This window comes from Bos indicus, chromosome 17, assembly GCF_029378745.1.
Source record: "Bos indicus isolate NIAB-ARS_2022 breed Sahiwal x Tharparkar chromosome 17, NIAB-ARS_B.indTharparkar_mat_pri_1.0, whole genome shotgun sequence".
Taxonomy (NCBI): Eukaryota; Metazoa; Chordata; class Mammalia; order Artiodactyla; family Bovidae; genus Bos; species Bos indicus.
This window is the reverse complement of record NC_091776.1, coordinates 44,955,133-44,972,656: the sequence shown is the minus strand read 5'-3', so window position 1 is coordinate 44,972,656 and position 17,524 is coordinate 44,955,133. Positions and strand designations below refer to the sequence as shown.

The 17,524-nt window shown below is 49.3% G+C and overlaps 1 protein-coding gene across 1 annotated transcript in view; it reads right to left on the bottom strand.

Moving 5' to 3' along the window:
- GALNT9 (polypeptide N-acetylgalactosaminyltransferase 9) overlaps positions 1 to 17,524 on the bottom strand; it is a 118,659-nt gene that overhangs the window by 79,409 nt on the left and 21,726 nt on the right. Inside the window, exon 2 of the mRNA XM_019977127.2 lies at positions 4,867 to 5,047. Within this exon, the coding sequence (XP_019832686.1) occupies positions 4,867 to 5,047 (181 nt within the window). The remainder of the gene's footprint in view (positions 1 to 4,866; positions 5,048 to 17,524) is intronic.

Here is a 17,524-nt window from a genome sequence, read left to right as displayed (position 1 = left end):
CAGAGCTGATGGCTAACAGCAGCATCCCCTAGATCAAGCCACACCTGAAAGCCTACAATTTGGTGCCTGAGCCAATAAATTCCTTTTTTTTTTCCTTAAGTCATTTTCAACTGGGTTTTAAGTCTTACCAACTTAGCAAACTGGGGCCCATGTTTTATGCAATGCTCTCAAAATGCCTTGAATAATCCCCTGGATGCAGTCTGCTGAGCATAGAGGAAAGCTCTGGGCTGAGTGACTGGAGGCAATAAGCTCGAGAGAGGCCCAGGGTAGAGCATATGGGGCAGGAGGGGAGAGGTGGAAGGGTATGGGGGAGGGACATGAAGGAGAGGCATGGGGAGGAGAATGGGAAGGCCTCCTTTTATTTCTAGTTCCCCAGCCACATTGCCCATGGGGATAGGGGCGCCTGGTGCCAAAGACTTCTCATTTCTTTTTGGGGGGAAGAATTTGTATATAAACAAACAAGTAACTAAATATAATCCACATTCTCTAATTCAGGGAGGCAGAGAGCTCTGCCCCTGCAGATCACAGTTTCTGTAAATCAGGTTTCTATCAATTAAGGTGGATTGTAAATGTCAGCTCTTTCAAAGTTCGCCCTGATGTCTTCTTTTGTAATGTGAGAATGACAACTGGGATTGATCGCTCTGTCAGTTTTTATTCTGGCAGACTGAGGTCCCTCACAGGTGGCCCGCCTGCTCTGTGAGGGGAGGGCGGGTCTGAATCCTCAAAGGGAAAGTCAGAATTGCTCTAGCTGCTTGAGCAGATCCCAGGCCCAGCAAGACCCGGGAGGTGCTTCCAAGGACAGGAGGGTGTGCAGTGACACACCACACACATCAGGTGGAGCACTTTCCACTTAGAAATCAGAAAGGCCAATGCAAATTTGCTTGAGCAAAACATTTAAATATACACATGTAGGTGTAAAGAATCCACCTGCCAAGCAGGAGACATGGATTCCATCTCTGCACCAGGAAGACCACCCTAGAGAGGGAAATGGCAACCCACTCCAGTATTCTTGCCTGGGAAATCCCAGGAGGAGCCTGGGGACAGAAGCTCCTGTCCCCAGAGAAGGACAGAGGAGCCTGGGGTTGCAAAGACTTGGACGTGACTTGGTAACTAAAACAACAACGAATGTGTGCATATTCTAATTTACTGCAGAGTCTAGAGGATTTATTTTTTCATTTATTGGTAATTTATTGCAAGTGGATTCAGGGACAGCTAAATCTAGGTGCTCATAGCATGACACTAGAACCCAGTTCCTCTCCACCTCCCAGCTCTGCCTTACCCTGCACTGGATATTTTTCTTGGGTTTCGCAGGTGAGCCCTGGGAGCTCAAGCTCTTCCTGTTGATAAGATGGTGTAGCTCCCCAGGCTCCTAAACTTGCAGTTTTACTTTGGGGGGTAAAAGCTTGGCTTTTCCTCATGGCCTCAAGTAATTCCAAGACACATTCTCAACTGCTGTAGACCATGTGATCTTCCTGATCCAATCACTGTGGCTAGTTGACCATAAGCTCTGATTGGCTTAGCCCTGGGTCATGTGACCAACTCCAGCAGAAGTGGGAGGTTTCCATTGGTCCCCACATTGAACCAGGAGCTACTACCCAAAGAAAGAGAAGTGGATCTGGAGGAGGCAAAGGGCAAGTGTGTTACAGGCAGATTCTCATCTGTTCTGTAACTGCCACTGCTCTGATGTTTGGAGAGGTAGCAAGACCATTGGGAGACCTCTGCCCTTGGCCCAGGGCTGGGGCGTCTGGAATGCCAGAGGTCCAGTCACTCTGAGCCCTGAGGGCTGGGACCACTTGGAAAGCAGGCCTGGGGGAATCAGAGGATCACAGAGGCTTCAGCACCGCCATAACTTCTTTGTGACTGGACACAAGCCCGATGCCTATTGGGCAAGGGGTACAGCCATACAGAGGCAGCGTGGAAGGGTTCTAGAAGGTTCCACAGAACCACAGAAAGGATGTGGTAACTGGGAAACAGGGTAAGAAAGGGCTTTCTTCAGTCATGACAACGAATGCTATGAGGTAAAGGAAGAGATGCAGCAGGGGAAGGAACACTCTCCTACTGTCTCTGACCCACGTCCAGTGGCTGCAAGTCTCCTGGAGTCACAGGGACGGGGTCCTGTGACCCGATATGCCATGTGACACAGGGAGGTGGAGCATGGCACCACCTCTGAGCCAAGTCAGCTGAGGTGTCCCCACTAGGACCACGTGCATGGGGAGAGGTCACAGGAGGGAGTCTGGCTTGTCCACGCTCTGTACCTCCTGGGAGGTGACCTCTGAGCCCTTGGAACATCCTGCTTGATGAGAAGCCTGGAGCCTCGCAGGATAATCTTTGCTGCAAGCGAGTTCATGTGGGGCCTCCGCTGGACCTCTGCAGGAGCTTGGAGACTGAGGTCAGCCAGTAAAAACCCAGACACCAAGGCTCAAGGGTGCCCCTGATGGCAGTACGTCCCCGTGTGCTAACACCTCACTGCAGAGAGAATCTGGCACTGTCCCCGTGAGCCCCACGGCTCCGAGGGGCATCTGGGACTCCTTCCTGTTGTCCTTCAGTGACAACAAGCTGTACCACATGTGTAACAGCTCTGCTGAGCCCTGCGAGCCCTTTAGTGAGTTATTGAAGCTGCCCTTTGGGGTCCTCTGAATGACACCACGGCTGCCCAGGGGCTCAGAGCCAAGAATGGTGCTAAATTCCAGCAGCTGTGCTGACTCTGCTGACTGGATAACTGGGGTCATTCTCCAAAAGTCAGGACACAGTTGAAGGGTGGCGGGGGTGGGGGTGGCTTTCAGAAATCAACGCACACTGGAACACAGGCGCACTCACATAAGTTCTCACGCGAGCACATGCGCACACACTGGAACACAGGCACACTCACATAAGTTCTCACGCGAGCACATGCGCGTGCTCACGCACCCTCAGAGCACAGACTGGCGTTTCCCAAACCTGACTCGTTCAGGTCCATGCTTGTCTGCTGTCAATCTCGGCACCCCCTGCCTTCTTACTTACCTAGGATATTTCTCCAAATTGGGCTTTTTACACCTAAATGCACTTTTTATTCAAAAGGGGACCTTTATGTCATCCCTGCAAATGGAAAGAGGCACTACTTGTGCTATTTCAGTGGTTACCATGAAAATAAATGTGATGAAAATAGAGTAGCACGGTCACCTGCAGCGCATGGTGGAGCAGGTGGGAGCCGCCCGCTCTAGGCTCTCTGACTGTAACGGGGACAGAAGGGTAATTTCTTGGGATGGAGTCACAAGGGAGCCTAACCTCCCACCGTGTGGCTCCAAGCTGTCCAGGGAACACACCAGCACATCTGAGGGACAGGGTGGGGTGAGGACATGGAATCAGAATGGGGCAGACAGGCTGGTTACCAGGTCCCAGGCCCCAGCACTTTCTGCTGTGGCCCCGTGGTCACACCAGCCCTGCCCCACACCAGGAAATTGGTCTCTGGGCATCTTACCTCACTGCCCCTGCTGCAAGCCCTCAAGTTTGGATGAATGAGGAGTCTGGGAGAACCGCTCCCCGGTCCTCCCTAGGCTGGGGTAACCCCGCGGCCAACTCCATAGCTGCCCCCATCCCCAGTGGAACTGATCTGCCACCGTCCACCTGAACCCACAACAATGATGCACCCTCTCAGGGTCCAGCCCTTCCCGTCAGCCTTCCCATTCCCTCCCAGGGCTTCTGGGTGTGTGTTTGTGCTCAGTTGCTGTCATCAGACTCTGCAAACCGATGGAATGTTGCCTGCTAGGCTCTTCTGTCCAGGGGATTTCCCAGGCAAGAATACTGGAGTGGATTGTTATTTCCTTCTCCAGGGGATCTTCCTGACCCAGAGATAAAACTCATGTCTCCTGCATTTCCTGCATTGGCAGGCAGATTCTTTACCACTGAGCCATCGGGGAAGAGCTTCTGGGACCACTTTATAAACCAGAGTCCTGTCTCAGAGGCCACGGCAGGAAGAGGGGTAAGCCAAGACAGGAGCTAAGAGTAGACACACTCCCACCCCCATCTGCCTTTCCTGAAAGACTGCTTCAGAGGCCAAGGCACGACCTGTCACCAACTCAGGACCCACGGTATCAACTCTGACTACACGGCTGCTCAGCCCAGCCTAGGCCTAAACTCCGATCTCTGCTGGAAAGGTGTGGCTGAAAGTGTTTTGCTTGTTCTAGGTTCCCAGCTGTGGCTGGAGCCATAGCAAGGAGTCTGGCCAAACTCTTAATTCATGCCCAGTGCCTAGGCACCCTGCTTGGGTGATTTATTAAAGCAATGAGGTCCATTCAGTATGGCATTTTGTTCCAATCTCACCTCTGCCAAAGGACCTGGTGAGCTTTAGTATAGAATGCAGTGGTCTGAGACCAGGAATCAGTCAAGGGACCGGAAGGCAAGGCCACAGCCATCCGTGGGTCTGACTTTTCTGACTCAACTGCTGTGGCTTTGGGGATCAGTGAGCCTGGGATTTAGAGGCAACTGACAGACATGGGAATATCTTTTAGACATAGGCAAGGCTCATTTCAGGCAGACTCTCCACCCACCGTCGCAGTTCCTGGACAAATGTACTTGGCAGAGCCTGATGCTTCAAGCTTGTGTCACTTGTCACTTGTGTCATCTAAAGCATCAGCTGGAGCATCAGCTGGTGAGGCCCAGCCTCCTGGGCGGGTCCAGACTCAGTCCTGTGGTAGGCACCCGCAGGGGACACCCAGGGCACAGGGGGCAGGACGCCGAGGGCAGAGAACCCGGAGAAGGCAGATGGGGAGGGCCCAACCAGCCAGGGCGCCCTTGCCTCCGCTCTGCTCTGTAAATGTCTGGGTGCCAGGAGCCCGGGCCTGCAGGGGTGCTGCTTGGAGGTGCCTGTGGGAGAGGCCACGTACTCACTTTTTGGGCCTGTAGTCCGGGATGGTACGGTCCAGGGAGATGCGGTCGCTGAGCTGTGCGTTGTACCCGTATTCCTCGAACTTGCCTTCCGTCTCCTGGCTGTCATCCCGCAGCGTGGCCGCCATGCCGCCCTGGCCCAGGCCTCCTGGCCCCTCCACCAGACCAATGGGCTTGGCAAGACCTGGTGGGAGAAAAGAAGGGGTCAGGCAGGTTGCAGGTCCTACCGTGTCCCTCCCCCACCCTCCTCCCGGCCTCGCCCTGACAGCCCCTTTCTTTCGGATGCAAGCGCAGCCAATTTCTCACATGTTGCAGAATTCCAACTATAGGACATTGCAGGAAGGCAAAGCTATGGGAACAGTATAAGGACCAGTGCCAAGGTTTCAGGGTAGGAATGAACAGACAGAACCCAGAGAATTTTTAGGGCAGTGAAACTTTCTATGATGATGGATACATGTTAACATACATTTGTTCAAACCCAGAGCAAGTAGGACACCAAGAGTGAACCCTCATGTAAATTATGGACTTTGAGTAATTAGGATGAGTCAATGTGGGTTCATTAATCTTAACAAATGTACCACATTAATGCAAGGTGTGAATAACAGGGTAAACTGAGTCAGGGGAGGGGCTACATGGCAACTCTCTGTACTTTCTACTCAGTGTTTCTGCAAACCCAAAACTGTTCGAAGAAGCAAACGCTACTGGGTTTTTTTAATGTCAAATAAAAATAAGTGAACTTTAAAAATGTAAAGCAGCTGCTCCCAGTCCTTAATATTGTTGATCGTCGTAATTCCAACTAATCGCACATCCACACAATGCAACGCTACTTTGGGATGGAAAGGAAGGAACTACCAAATATGCAACAACCTGGATGAGTCTCAAAAGTATTGTTGAGCAAGAAGCCTCCCAAGGCACAGAGGAAAACATAAGTACAATTCTATTTACCGTCAACTACAGATTGGCTATGGTTTTCCAGTAGTCATGTGTGGATGTGAGAGTTGGACTGTGAAGAAAGCTGAGCGCCGAAGAATTGATGCTTTTGAACTGTGGTGTTGGAGAAGACTCTTGAGAGACCCTTGGACTGCAAGGAGATCCAACCAGTCCATTCTGAAGGAGATCAGCCCTGGGATTTCTTTGGAAGGAATGATGCTAAAGCCGAAACTCCAGTACTTTGGCCACCTCATGCGAAGAGCTGACTCATTGGAAAAGACTCTGATGCTGGGAGGGATTGGGGGCAGGAGGAGAAGGGGACGACAGAGGATGAGATGGCTGGATGGCATCACTGACTTGATGGACGTGGGTTTGGGTGAACTCTGGGAGTTGGTGATGGACAGGGAGGCCTGGTGTGCTGCAATTCATGGGGTCGCAAAGAGTCGGACACGACTGAGCAACTGAACTGAACTGAACAGATTGGCACTTGCCACAGGCACTTGCCATCTACCTCTACAAGGATTAAGTCATGTGCTGCTGTGGCTGCCAACCTTCCACACCCTCTGAAGGAGCTCAGGGTGGAGAGCAGAAACAAGGCATTCTGTTGAGTCCTGTCCCAAGACCATATAAGCAAAGCCCAGAAACAAGGTCCTCTCTGGAAGTGCCTGAACCCCCTTTGTAATTTGCCAAAAGCCCCTCTGATCACCACCAGCAGGCTTCCTGACTCCAAGTTAGGCAAAAGTGCCCATCCTGTTACCCATCCTACAGCACCCTAGCCAATCACCTGATGCCAACCTTCCATCAGGCATTTTCTTTGTCTTGAGGCTATAAAATTTGGCTATTAACTCATGAAAGCTGTCAACTCTCCCAGGTCTGTCAGGAGGTTGGCCCACTACACTCACAGTGCCCACTGCTCTTTATTCTTAATAAACTCACTCCCTTCTGAAATGCTCTGTGTCTGGAATTTCTTTTCCAATCTGTGTTTAGACCACCTCAACACTCTAGGCTCTGGGAAAACCAGCAGGACAGGTCTTCAGATAGATATTCTCAGGAGCTGATCTTATGAGCCCAACTCTTATATCTCCTCATATCTAGAAAAGCACTAAAATCCTTCATGGTGGCGACTGTTTCTTGGGACTAGCAGAAACTTCATGAGATAAGCAGAAACTTCCTACAAAAAAAAAAATAAGTGCTTGATTGCCTGTACTCCCCCTTCACCAAAATCACTATATCCTGTCTTTCCCCACTACTTCCTTGGAGCGGTTTCTCAGAAGTATCTGAGGTGCTCTATCTGGGTCGCAGTCCTCATTCTGCTTCAAATAAAAACCTAACTTGCAACTCTCTTGCTGTGCATTTTTTAAAAGTTGAAATTACAAAAGTTCAAGAACAGATGAAGCTACTCTCTGGTGACACCAGGGGACCTCCAGGACGAGGGTGGCACTTGCTGAAAAGGAACCCTCCCGGGGTGACCAGGGCAGGGATTGGGAGAGGGCTGACCTCCGTCTTCCACATGCCCAAGGGTCTCCTCTGCTTACAGGAGCCAAGGACCTGTGAGTGCCTGAGAAGGACAAGTCAGGGGAGCGGTCTTCTGGAATGTTCTATTTGGTCACTTGTGCCAGGAGAGGAGACATCATCCCAGGGGGAATCAGGGACCAGAGCAGTGCCCACCAGGCAAGGACCACACACCTTGCTCTCTCTGGGATGGACGACTGTGGGGCATCTTGGCTTTGAGAGTGAGGTCCAGGGAGCAGAAGCTTAAGACAGAAAGGGTTGAAGTGAACTCCCATCCTGGAAATGCATTTATTAGCTTTCACAGAGAAGTTTCTGGTCTTAGTTCAGGCCACTAGAAGTGCCAACCTGAGAAATATCTAACACTAATGTCACATGCTGCTCCACACTGGATATCAGGCTCTTCCCTTGTGATACCCACTCCCTCCTTAAGGTTTTAAATTAATTAAGCAAGAAGTCCACTTGGCTGGGGGGGTCTAATGCATGATACCTATGCAAGTAAACCCAAACCTAAGCCTGTGAATACCTCAAGGTTGGGAAATGGAGATCCCAATCACACACAGCCAATCACAGCTAACTACACAAAGCTGGGCTTTAAGCCCTACCAATCAACAACCTCCTTTGTTTTTACACTTTTTCTCTATACTTTCTCCAGCTCCTGGGGGTGGGGCGCTCTACCACTTCCTGTTGGAGGTTGTCCCATTCCAGTCAATTTTTGTCCAAACATGATCTTTTTTTCTTTTTTTCGTCCAGTGGCATTCAGGATCTTAGTTCCCCAACCAGGGACCAAACTGGCACCCTTTGCAGTGGAAGCATGGAGCCCTAACCACTGGACCAACAGGGAATTCCCCAGCCCAAATATAATCTTAAGATTTGTTTTTTTTTTTTTATTGCTTTGCATTTTTTTAATATTATTATTATTATTTTTACTTTATAATATTGTATTGGATTTGCCATACATCACCATGCATCTGCCGTGGGTTAATCTTAAGATTTGTAATCTGCCTCAGTTTATCTTTTAACACTTCCCAGTGAGGGCAGGAATGTGGGGGGCTGACCTCCCTCCTCCATACACACAAGGGGCTCCTGTGCTCACCAAAGCCATGGCCACAGGCTCCAGGGACCTCCCATGATCCAGAATATTCCATTTTAAATGACAAATGTAGCATTGGTATCTATGTTGAACTGAAGGATACTTGTTGGATGTAAAATTGAAAAATCACATGACGCAAATCACTTCCAGTTATTTTAATACTGCAAAATATATATAATCATGCTGTTTTTAAACGTCTGTACTGTACTTGCAATTTTCTTTGAAAGGTCTGTAAATAGATGTCTCCCATGGGCACATGTACTTCCAGACCTAAAGAGAAAGTCTCACGGCTCATTGGGGCCAGAGACTGTGTGTAGGGGGGCCGGGGGGGCCTGGGCCCACTGACCCTGACCCGCTGTAGTCAGGCCCTGACAGCGGCAACCAGACTCCTTCACACCAGTTTCCGTTTGCAAAAGCAGAAAGCATGCACTGGAAAATTCAAACCATCCAGAAAGTTATAAAACACAGACTTAACGTTTCCTGCGCTGTCTCCCTCTCTTCAAGGGAAATAATTTTCTTGCGGTTTTAGGCTTTCTCCTTTTGTCCACTGCCGGCACACATAATAATTTTATGGGGCTAGTTCTTGCTCTGTCAGCCTGAGACAATTTCCCTTGCATTCCTGGCATGAAAGATGAGGATTTAGTCCTACCGCCTACATCCTTGTCCCTCTTCCTCCCTCCCTTGATTTTTCCTAGCTATGTTATTATTTTTAGTTATTCTCATGGTTACTTTTGTGACCTTAAAAGGAACACTTAAGGATCTATTTCAGGAAATATCCACTTTAGCTGCTGTCTATGGACTCCCTACCAGGTTAGATGAGAAATTAGCATACTCCCAGGGTTGCTGTTCAATTATATGAAGTTTCGGTGTATATGTATTTGTTTCAGGGATACATATATATCTGAACCAACTTGGAGGTCTACTGCGGAACACTGTGCCTAGTTAGCAATACTGCCTTGCGCACTTAAAAATGTGTTAACGATTCACTTGGCTGTACACCTGAAATCAACAAAGCTTTGTATTCAACCACACTCCACTTAGAAACATTTTTTTTAATGTGTTAAGAAGGCAGATCTCATGTTCAATGTTCTGACCACAATAAAAAGAAAAACATAAAATGTTGAACTGCAAAAAACAGAAAAGACCTTAACATACTTCTCTCTGCATCTTCCATTTAGCTTTGCCATCACTTTGATGGTGTCAAAGATCATTTGAGGGCTTCCCTGGTGGTCCAGTGGCTAAGACTCTGCACTTCCAATGCAGGGGGCCTGGGTTTGGTCCCTGGTCAGGGAACTAGATCCCCCATGCAGCAACCAAGGCCCAGTGCAGCCAAATAAATAAGTTTTTTTTTTTTTTTAAATGACCGTTTGTAACATCTACATTTTGCTCTGTAATTACAATCGAGATTTCCGCAGATTGGTCCATGCATTGATTCTAAAATGAGAGAGGAGGCCACATTTGCCACATGGTGATGATGTAAATACTATTCTCTGTGGAGCCAGGCAATGTGGGTCCATGAGGACCAAAGTGGAATTCTATCAGTAACTGCACCCATGCACCTAGTGAAGATTTTTCAAATGTCAAGACAGTATTGATGGCTTTTTCTGACATTCTGTTAATTTCCCCCAAGTATGCATATTTTGGTTTGCATCTTTTTTTTTGGTTTGCATCTTGACTTTATTTTTTAAAAAATATTTGTTTATTTGGCTGTGTCAGGTCTTTGTTGTGGCACATGGGATCTTTCATTTCATCTCGAGGGCTTCTCTCTAGTCATGGTGCGGGGGCTTAGTTGCCACAAGGCACGTGGGATGTTAGTTCCTCGATCAGAGATTGAACCCACGTCCCTGGCAGTGGAAGGTGGATTCTTAACCACTGGACCTCCAGGGAAGTCCCTGCATCTTGGCTTTCTGTACAGCATTATAGGGTGAAAGTAGAAGGAAATGGCAACCTGTTCCAATATTCTTGGGCTTCCCTGGTAAAGTATCTGCCTGCAATGCAAAACACCCAAGTTTGATCTCTGGGTTGGGAGGATCCCCTGGAGGAGGGAATGGCAACCACTCCAGTAACTTGCCTGGAGAATCCCATGGACAGAGGAGCCTAGTGAGCTACAGTCCATGGGGTTGCAAAGAGTCGGACACGATTGAGCAACTAACACACACTTGTCCAATATTCTTGTTTGGTAAATCCCATAGACAGAAGAGGCTGGTGGGCTACAGTTCATGGGGCTGCAAAAGAGTCAGACATGGTTTAGTGACTAAACAACAACAAACATAAAGACGATAACAGTAACAGTCAGGTAGCATGTGTCTTTTAGATATGAGCACATTCATTTCCCACAACACCCCTGTGAGGTAGGGCTATAATTCACCCCATTTTGCAGATGAGTTAACTGAGGCACAGAGAGGTCAAGTGACCTGCTCAAGGTCACACAGTTTGCAAGCACCAGAACCTGCATCTGCAGGCAGGCAACATGGCACCATAGGAAGGTGCTTCGCTGCTATGTGCTGCTGCCTCTCCAGAGCTTCCGAACCCCTGCCTACAGAATGGGGTCCAGGTTCCTCCCACAGATTCTCCTCACAGCAGGGCTGGGACTAGACCAAGGTGCCTGGGGTGCAGGATTCAAGGAAATCCCTGCTGTGAGGGTCCCCTCTCTCAGAAAACTCTCCATGTCTTTACTCCCTGAATCAGCCATCTGCCAGGTGCCCACATCCACAAATAACCACAAAAGCACCATGCGTATTGATTTGAGGGTTATAAATAAAGTTTACTGAGCAAGTGGGTTCACAAATGCAGGATCTGTGAATATCAGGGCAGGGCTGCCCTTCAATATTGTCAGCTACAAGTTGGCACTTGCCATGGGCACTTGCCAGCTACCTCTACAAGGATTGAGCCATGTGCTGCTGCAGCTGCTGACCTTCAACACCCCTGAAAGGAGTTCAGGGTGCAGAGCAGAGATGAGGCACTCTGTGCTTGAGTGAGGGGAGAACTGGGAGGACAGGTCTTCAGATACTTAGACATTCTCAGGAGCTGATTTTATGAGCCAAATTCTTGTATCTCCTCATATCTAGAAAAGCATTAAGCTCCTTCATGGTGACGACTGTTTCTCATGACCAGAAAGAAGCGTCATGAGACCAGTAGAAACTTTCTGGAAAAATATGTGTTTGGTAGCATGTATTCCCCCTTCACCAAAATCATATATATGTTTCAGTTTCAGTTCAGTCGCTCAGTTGTGTCCAACTCTTTGCGACCCCATGAACCACAACATGCAGGCTTCCCTGTCCATAACCAACCCCCAGAGTTTACCCAAACTTTTGTCCATTGAGTCAGTGATGCCATCCAACCATCTCATCCTCTGCCATCCCCTTCTCCTCCTGCCCCCAATCCCTCCCAGCATCAGGGTCTTTTCAAATGAGTCAGTTCTTTGCATCAGGTGGCCAGAGTATTGGAGTTTCAGCTTCAACATCAGTCCCTCCAATGAATACCCAGGACTGATCTCCCTTAGGATGGACTGTTTGGATCTCCTTGCAGACCAAGGGACTCTCAAGAGTCTTCTCCAACACCACAGTTCAGAAGCATCAATTCTTCAGCACTCAGCTTTCTTTATAGTCCAACTTACACATCTATACATGACTACTGGAAAAACCATAGCCTTGACTAGACAAACCTTTGTTGACAAAGTAATGTCTCTGCTTTTTAATATGCTGTCTAGGTTGGTCATAACTTTCCTTCCAAGGAGTAAGCGTCTTTTAATTTCATGGCTGCAATCACCATCTGCAGTGGTTTTGGAGCCCAAAAAAATAAAGTCAGCCAGTGTTTCCACTGTTTCCCCATCTATTTGACATGAAGTGATGGGACCAGATGCCATAATCTTAATTTTCTGAATGTTGAGCTTTAAGCCAACTTTTTCACTCTCCTCTTTCACTTTCATCAAGAGGCTCTTTAGTTCTTCACTTTCTGCCATAAGGGTGGTGTCATCTGCATATCAGAGGTTATTGATATTTCTCCCGGCTATCTTGATTCCAGCTTGTGCTTCATCCAGCCCAGTGTTTCTCATGATGTACTCTGCATATAAGTTAAATAAGCAGGATGACAATATACAGCCTTGACGTACTCCTTTTCCTATTTGGAACCAGTCTGTTGTTCCATGTCCAGTTCTAACTGTTGCTTCCTGATCTGCATATAGGTTTCTCAAGAGGCAGGTCAGGTGGTCTAGTATTCCCATCTCTTTCAGAATTTTCCACAGTTTATTGTGATCCACACAGTCAAAGGCTTTGGCATAGTCAATAAAGCAGAAATAGATGTTTTTCTGGAACTCTTTTTTTTTTTTTTTTTTTTTTTTACGGAGAATAGGAACAATACTAAAGACACTAAATCCTGAAGGATTTCACGAGAAGAACAAGGCACACCTGTGGAGGGAGACATTTTAGGAGCTTTGCTTTTTTGATGATCCAGAGGATGTTGACAATTTGATCTCTGGTTCCTCTGCCTTTTCTTCTCCCCTACCTTTGGAACAGTTTTCTCACAGCTATCAGAGGCGCTGTCTCCCAGGCTGCAGTCCCCATTTTGTCCCCAAATAAAACTTAATTCGAAACTCTCATGTTGTGCATTTTTTTCTAGTTGACAATAATTTAGCCTTTACTGTGGACATGCTGATGGGACCAGCTGGACATGGTCAAGGTTGGAACCAGAGCCCCGGGAGCCTTGCTTGCATTCTTCTTTGCTCATCCCCCAACAGCCATGGAGCCTGGAGGGAACATGAGCTGGTAGAGTGAAAGGAGAAGGAGTGACTGAGCCTGGCAGCTAGGGTGGGCAGCAAACCAGCAAGCCAGCTCCATGGGTGCACACCCTTGAGACTGAGCCCTGGAGGAGGGAGGAACAGCAGCCCTTAGAATAGCAGTTATCAATCTAGAGCAGCGCCCCCTGGAGGACACAGGCTGCAGGGACCCACTCAAAATATCTGATTCTGCAGGTCCAGGTGGGCCAGAGAGCTGGCATCTCTGAGAAGGCCCCAAGGGATGCTGATGCTGGCTGGGGATCCCACGTGGAGGACCTCTGCCGTGTGTGGAACAGGGGCTCATGGCCTTTCACCTTTTCAAGGGTACATGATACACTGCAGACAGGAATAATGTACAGACACTGCTTCTGGGCTCTAGAGGTGCTGAGAGCCAGGCCAGCGTCCTGGGTGGGTAACTTCTGGGCCTCGTCCTGGCCCCTCTTGCTCTGCTGATGGCTGACCCAGGAGAGGCAGCAGGGGCTCTGAGAGGCTGGCCCTCCAGAGCACCCCTGTACCCGCTCAGGGAGGCAAGCCCCGCCAACCTTGGATCTCTGATAGTCCTCATCACAGTTCTCTGGAGCAGGAGACATCTGTCACAGCTCCCCTGATTGAAAACCCATGGATCTGATTTCACTTTGAAGGAAAGTCACGCACATCGGTGCTTCCCTGCAGGGTTCCCGAAGCTCTCATCTCCCCTCTTTTCTCACATCCCAGCATTGACTCACATCTTTTCTCACAAAGAATTCCTTCTACAGAGGCAGGATTGATTGATCCCCCAGGAAATGAGGGCAAATGGAGAGAGAGGGAAATTGTAAAGATTAAAGATGGCTCAGCCGTTACTGTGGGATCTGAGGCCCACATTTCCCTGAACCTATGGTCAGGGAGGGCCTGCCAAGGCCTTCTTGAGTCACACCTGCAGTGGGTTTTCCTCCTCAGATCTGCCAACTCCAAGGTCCACCAAATAACCGGCACAGGGGGTAAGGGTGGGTGTTGGGGGACAGCCAGGTCCCCTCCTTCCCACCCTGCTTCTGGGGGGCTCCTGTTCCAATTAATTGTCCTTGGTTTGAGGGCCCCTGAAAAAGCAAAAGACCAGATTCTGCAGACGGTTGTGGGTTGAAACATGCCCCCCTCCCCCTCCCGCCAAAGACATGCCAAGGTCCTGACCCTGCTGACCCGTAGGTGCGAACTTATTTGGATAGAGGGTCTTTGCAGATGTAGTTACGATGAGGTCATCCTGAATGGGGCCCCAGTGACTAGGACCTTATATAAGATGGAATTTGGGACACACACACAGACAATGGCGAGCAGAAGTGGTGACAGCAGTGATGTGGCCATGAGCCCCGGACAGCTGGCGCCGCCAGGAGTTGAAAGAGGGAGGAAGGATCTTTTAGGGGAAACACTGACCAAAACCGCCCATGCTGGCCAGGCATCACAGTAACCATTTGCGTGAGTTATTTTACGACAGGAGGTCCTGGTAAGGAACATGGAACTAATAAGCCACCACCAACCAGGAATGACTCATTGGAAAAGACCCTGATGCAGGGAAAGATTGAAGGCAGGAGGAGAAGGGGATGACAGAGGATGAGATGGTTGGATAGCATCACCAACTCGACGGACATGAGTTCGAGCAAGCTCTGGGAGATGGTGAAGGACAGGGAAGCCTGGCATGCTGCAGTCCATGGGGTTGCAAATAGTCGGATACGACTGAGCGAATGAACTGAACTGAACTGAACTGTACTGAACCAGAAGAGTTCAGGAAGGGTCAAAAGGTGACAGCGCATGTCCTACCACCTCCCAGGATCCTTCTCACTGGCATCTACCTTGGCTGAGTGACGCGTGCATCACCAGGAAAGACCCTAAGTCAGAATAATTGGCCAAAGACAACCTGGAAACTAATCCCATCATCACAAAACCTGAGATTGGGAGCCACGGGGCAGAACAGTCCTCTTGGGTTCCCTGACCCTCCTGCTCTCTGCCCAGGCACCCCTTCCCAATAAAGTCTCTTGCTTTGCCAGCACATGTGTCTCCTTGGACAATTCATATCCGAGTGTTAGTCAAGAGCCCACTCTCAGGCCATGGGAGGGGTCCCCCTTTCTGCAACAGATCTGTCCCTGGAGGCTCAGAAGGATCTCAGCCCTGCTGACACCTTGGTTTCAGGTATCTGACCTCCTGGACCGTGAGAGGGCAACGTCTGCTGCTTTGGCCATCAGGTCTGTGGCGTCTTGTCAGAGTGGCACCAGAAAACCTACACACAGATGCAACCTCACCCCACCCGCGGGGACACGGATCCCAAGAACTGGGCGTGCCAGGGTGGAGCAACAGTCACATCCCACAGGCGCTCAGCCTGTCGTCCGGCTGATGCGTGCCCATGCAGGTGCAGATTCAGAGGCGCTGGGCTTCCTCAGCAAGAGCGGAAGGGTGGTTTTTCCTGTTTTGAAATCCTCCATTTCCTCCTCCAGGGAAGGGTGACCCAAGCTTCTCATTTTATCCTTGAATAGATGTGATTTTGAGAACAATGGGAAATTTGCATTCATTAGCTCAGCCTTTGAAACTTCTGTTGGACAACTTTTCAGACAATCCGACAAAGGAGACAAACAAAAGCCAGCATCCTCTCTGCATTTTTGGGACTGGAGGTCGCTGCAGTGGCCAAGCCATGACAGGTGCAGCCTACATCTGTCTCTTTACCCCCAAGGGCCTTTCTGTGCCAAGTGCTTTCATTCTGCCCACTTCACAGAGAGCCCCGAGGCTCTCCCTGGCCACCCAGCCTCTTAGCCACATGCTCTAAACTTCTGAGAATCTCAAAGAAGCATCTTAGAGAGGACTCATAAAGATCATCGGTTTTTCATTTTGACACCAGGGACATTTTAATTACAATTATTACTATTCCAAAATCACTGCGGATGGTGACTGAAGCCATGAGAATAAAAGACACTTGCTCCTTGGACGAAAAGCTATGATAAACCTAGACAGCGTATTAAAAAGTAGAGACATTACTTTGCCGACAAAGGTCCATATAGTCAAAGCTATGGTTTTTCCAGTAGTCATGTATAGATGTGAGAGTTGGACCATAAAGGAGGCTGAGTGCCAAAGAATTGATGCTTTTGAACTGTACTGTTAGAGAAAACTCTTGAGAGTCCCTTGGACTGCAAGGAGATCAAACCGGTCAATCCTAAAGGAAATCAACCCTGAATGTTCATCGGAAGGACTGATGTTGAAGCTGAGGCTCCAATACTTTGGCCATCTGATGCAAAGAGCCGACTCATTAGAAAAGACTCTGATCCTGGGGAAGATTGAAAGCAGGAGGAGAAGGGAGCAACAGAGGACAAGAGGGGTGGGTAGCATCACCGACTCAATAGACATGAAATTGAGCACACTCAGGGAGATGGTGAAGGACAGGGAAGCCTGGTGTGCTGCAGGCCATGGGGTCTCAAAGAGTCGGACCCAACTGAGTGGCTGAACAACTATTACTACAGTCTCAAGAAAGAAGGGGCTACACTACATCCTGGGCAGGAAGGATTCACCCTCATGACAGGGTACTAGTGGAAGGCCTCTGGCTGTGCCTTGGCCCAGGCTGGTGACCAGTGTGTAGGTGAACACCAGGCCCTCACTGCAGATGAGTGACAGAAGGCTTCAAGGGCACCTGCTGCTCCATGGTGCTCCTGGCTGCATAATTCCCCTCCAGGAAGGTAAAGGGCTCCCTCCATGGGGCGGATACCAGCTCTTTCCCCTCTCAGCTGGGGTTAGAGGTAAGGATGGTGGTGGGAACACTCACAGTTAGCATAGCTTGAGGACCAACTAAGTGACGGTGGATAACCAGTGCGGCCGTGTCACAGCATCTAGATTGAACACAAGCCTGGTCAGGGGATCCGCAGAAGCTCTCTGCATGCCCAGTGGGGCATCACATCTTACTCAGAAAATGAGCTGCCAGCTGGAGTTCAGGAAGCTTCTCCAGCTCAGCGGGAAGGCCAGGATGAACAAGGCTTCCCAGACACCCGCTGGCTCCTGGCTTCTGCACCGCCCTTGCAGAGGGGCCCGGGGAGCACAAAAGTCAGGGGAGCACAAGGCGCAAAGCTGCATCCTGCTTTTGCTGCCACTTCAAGTTACTGTCAGGACTTGCCTGTTGGTCCACTGGTTAAGAATCGGTCTGCTGCTGCAGGGGATGTAGGTTCGATCCCTGGCCCAGGAACTAAGATTCCGCAAGGCAACTTAGTTGCCTTGGAGCAACAAAGCCCACATGCTGCAATTACTGAAGCCTGAGAGCTCTGGAGCACTTGTGTTACAACTGAAGAGTCTGTGTACCACCATGAAAGTTCTCGTGTTAATGCAACTAAGACCCCATGAATAAATAAAGATGA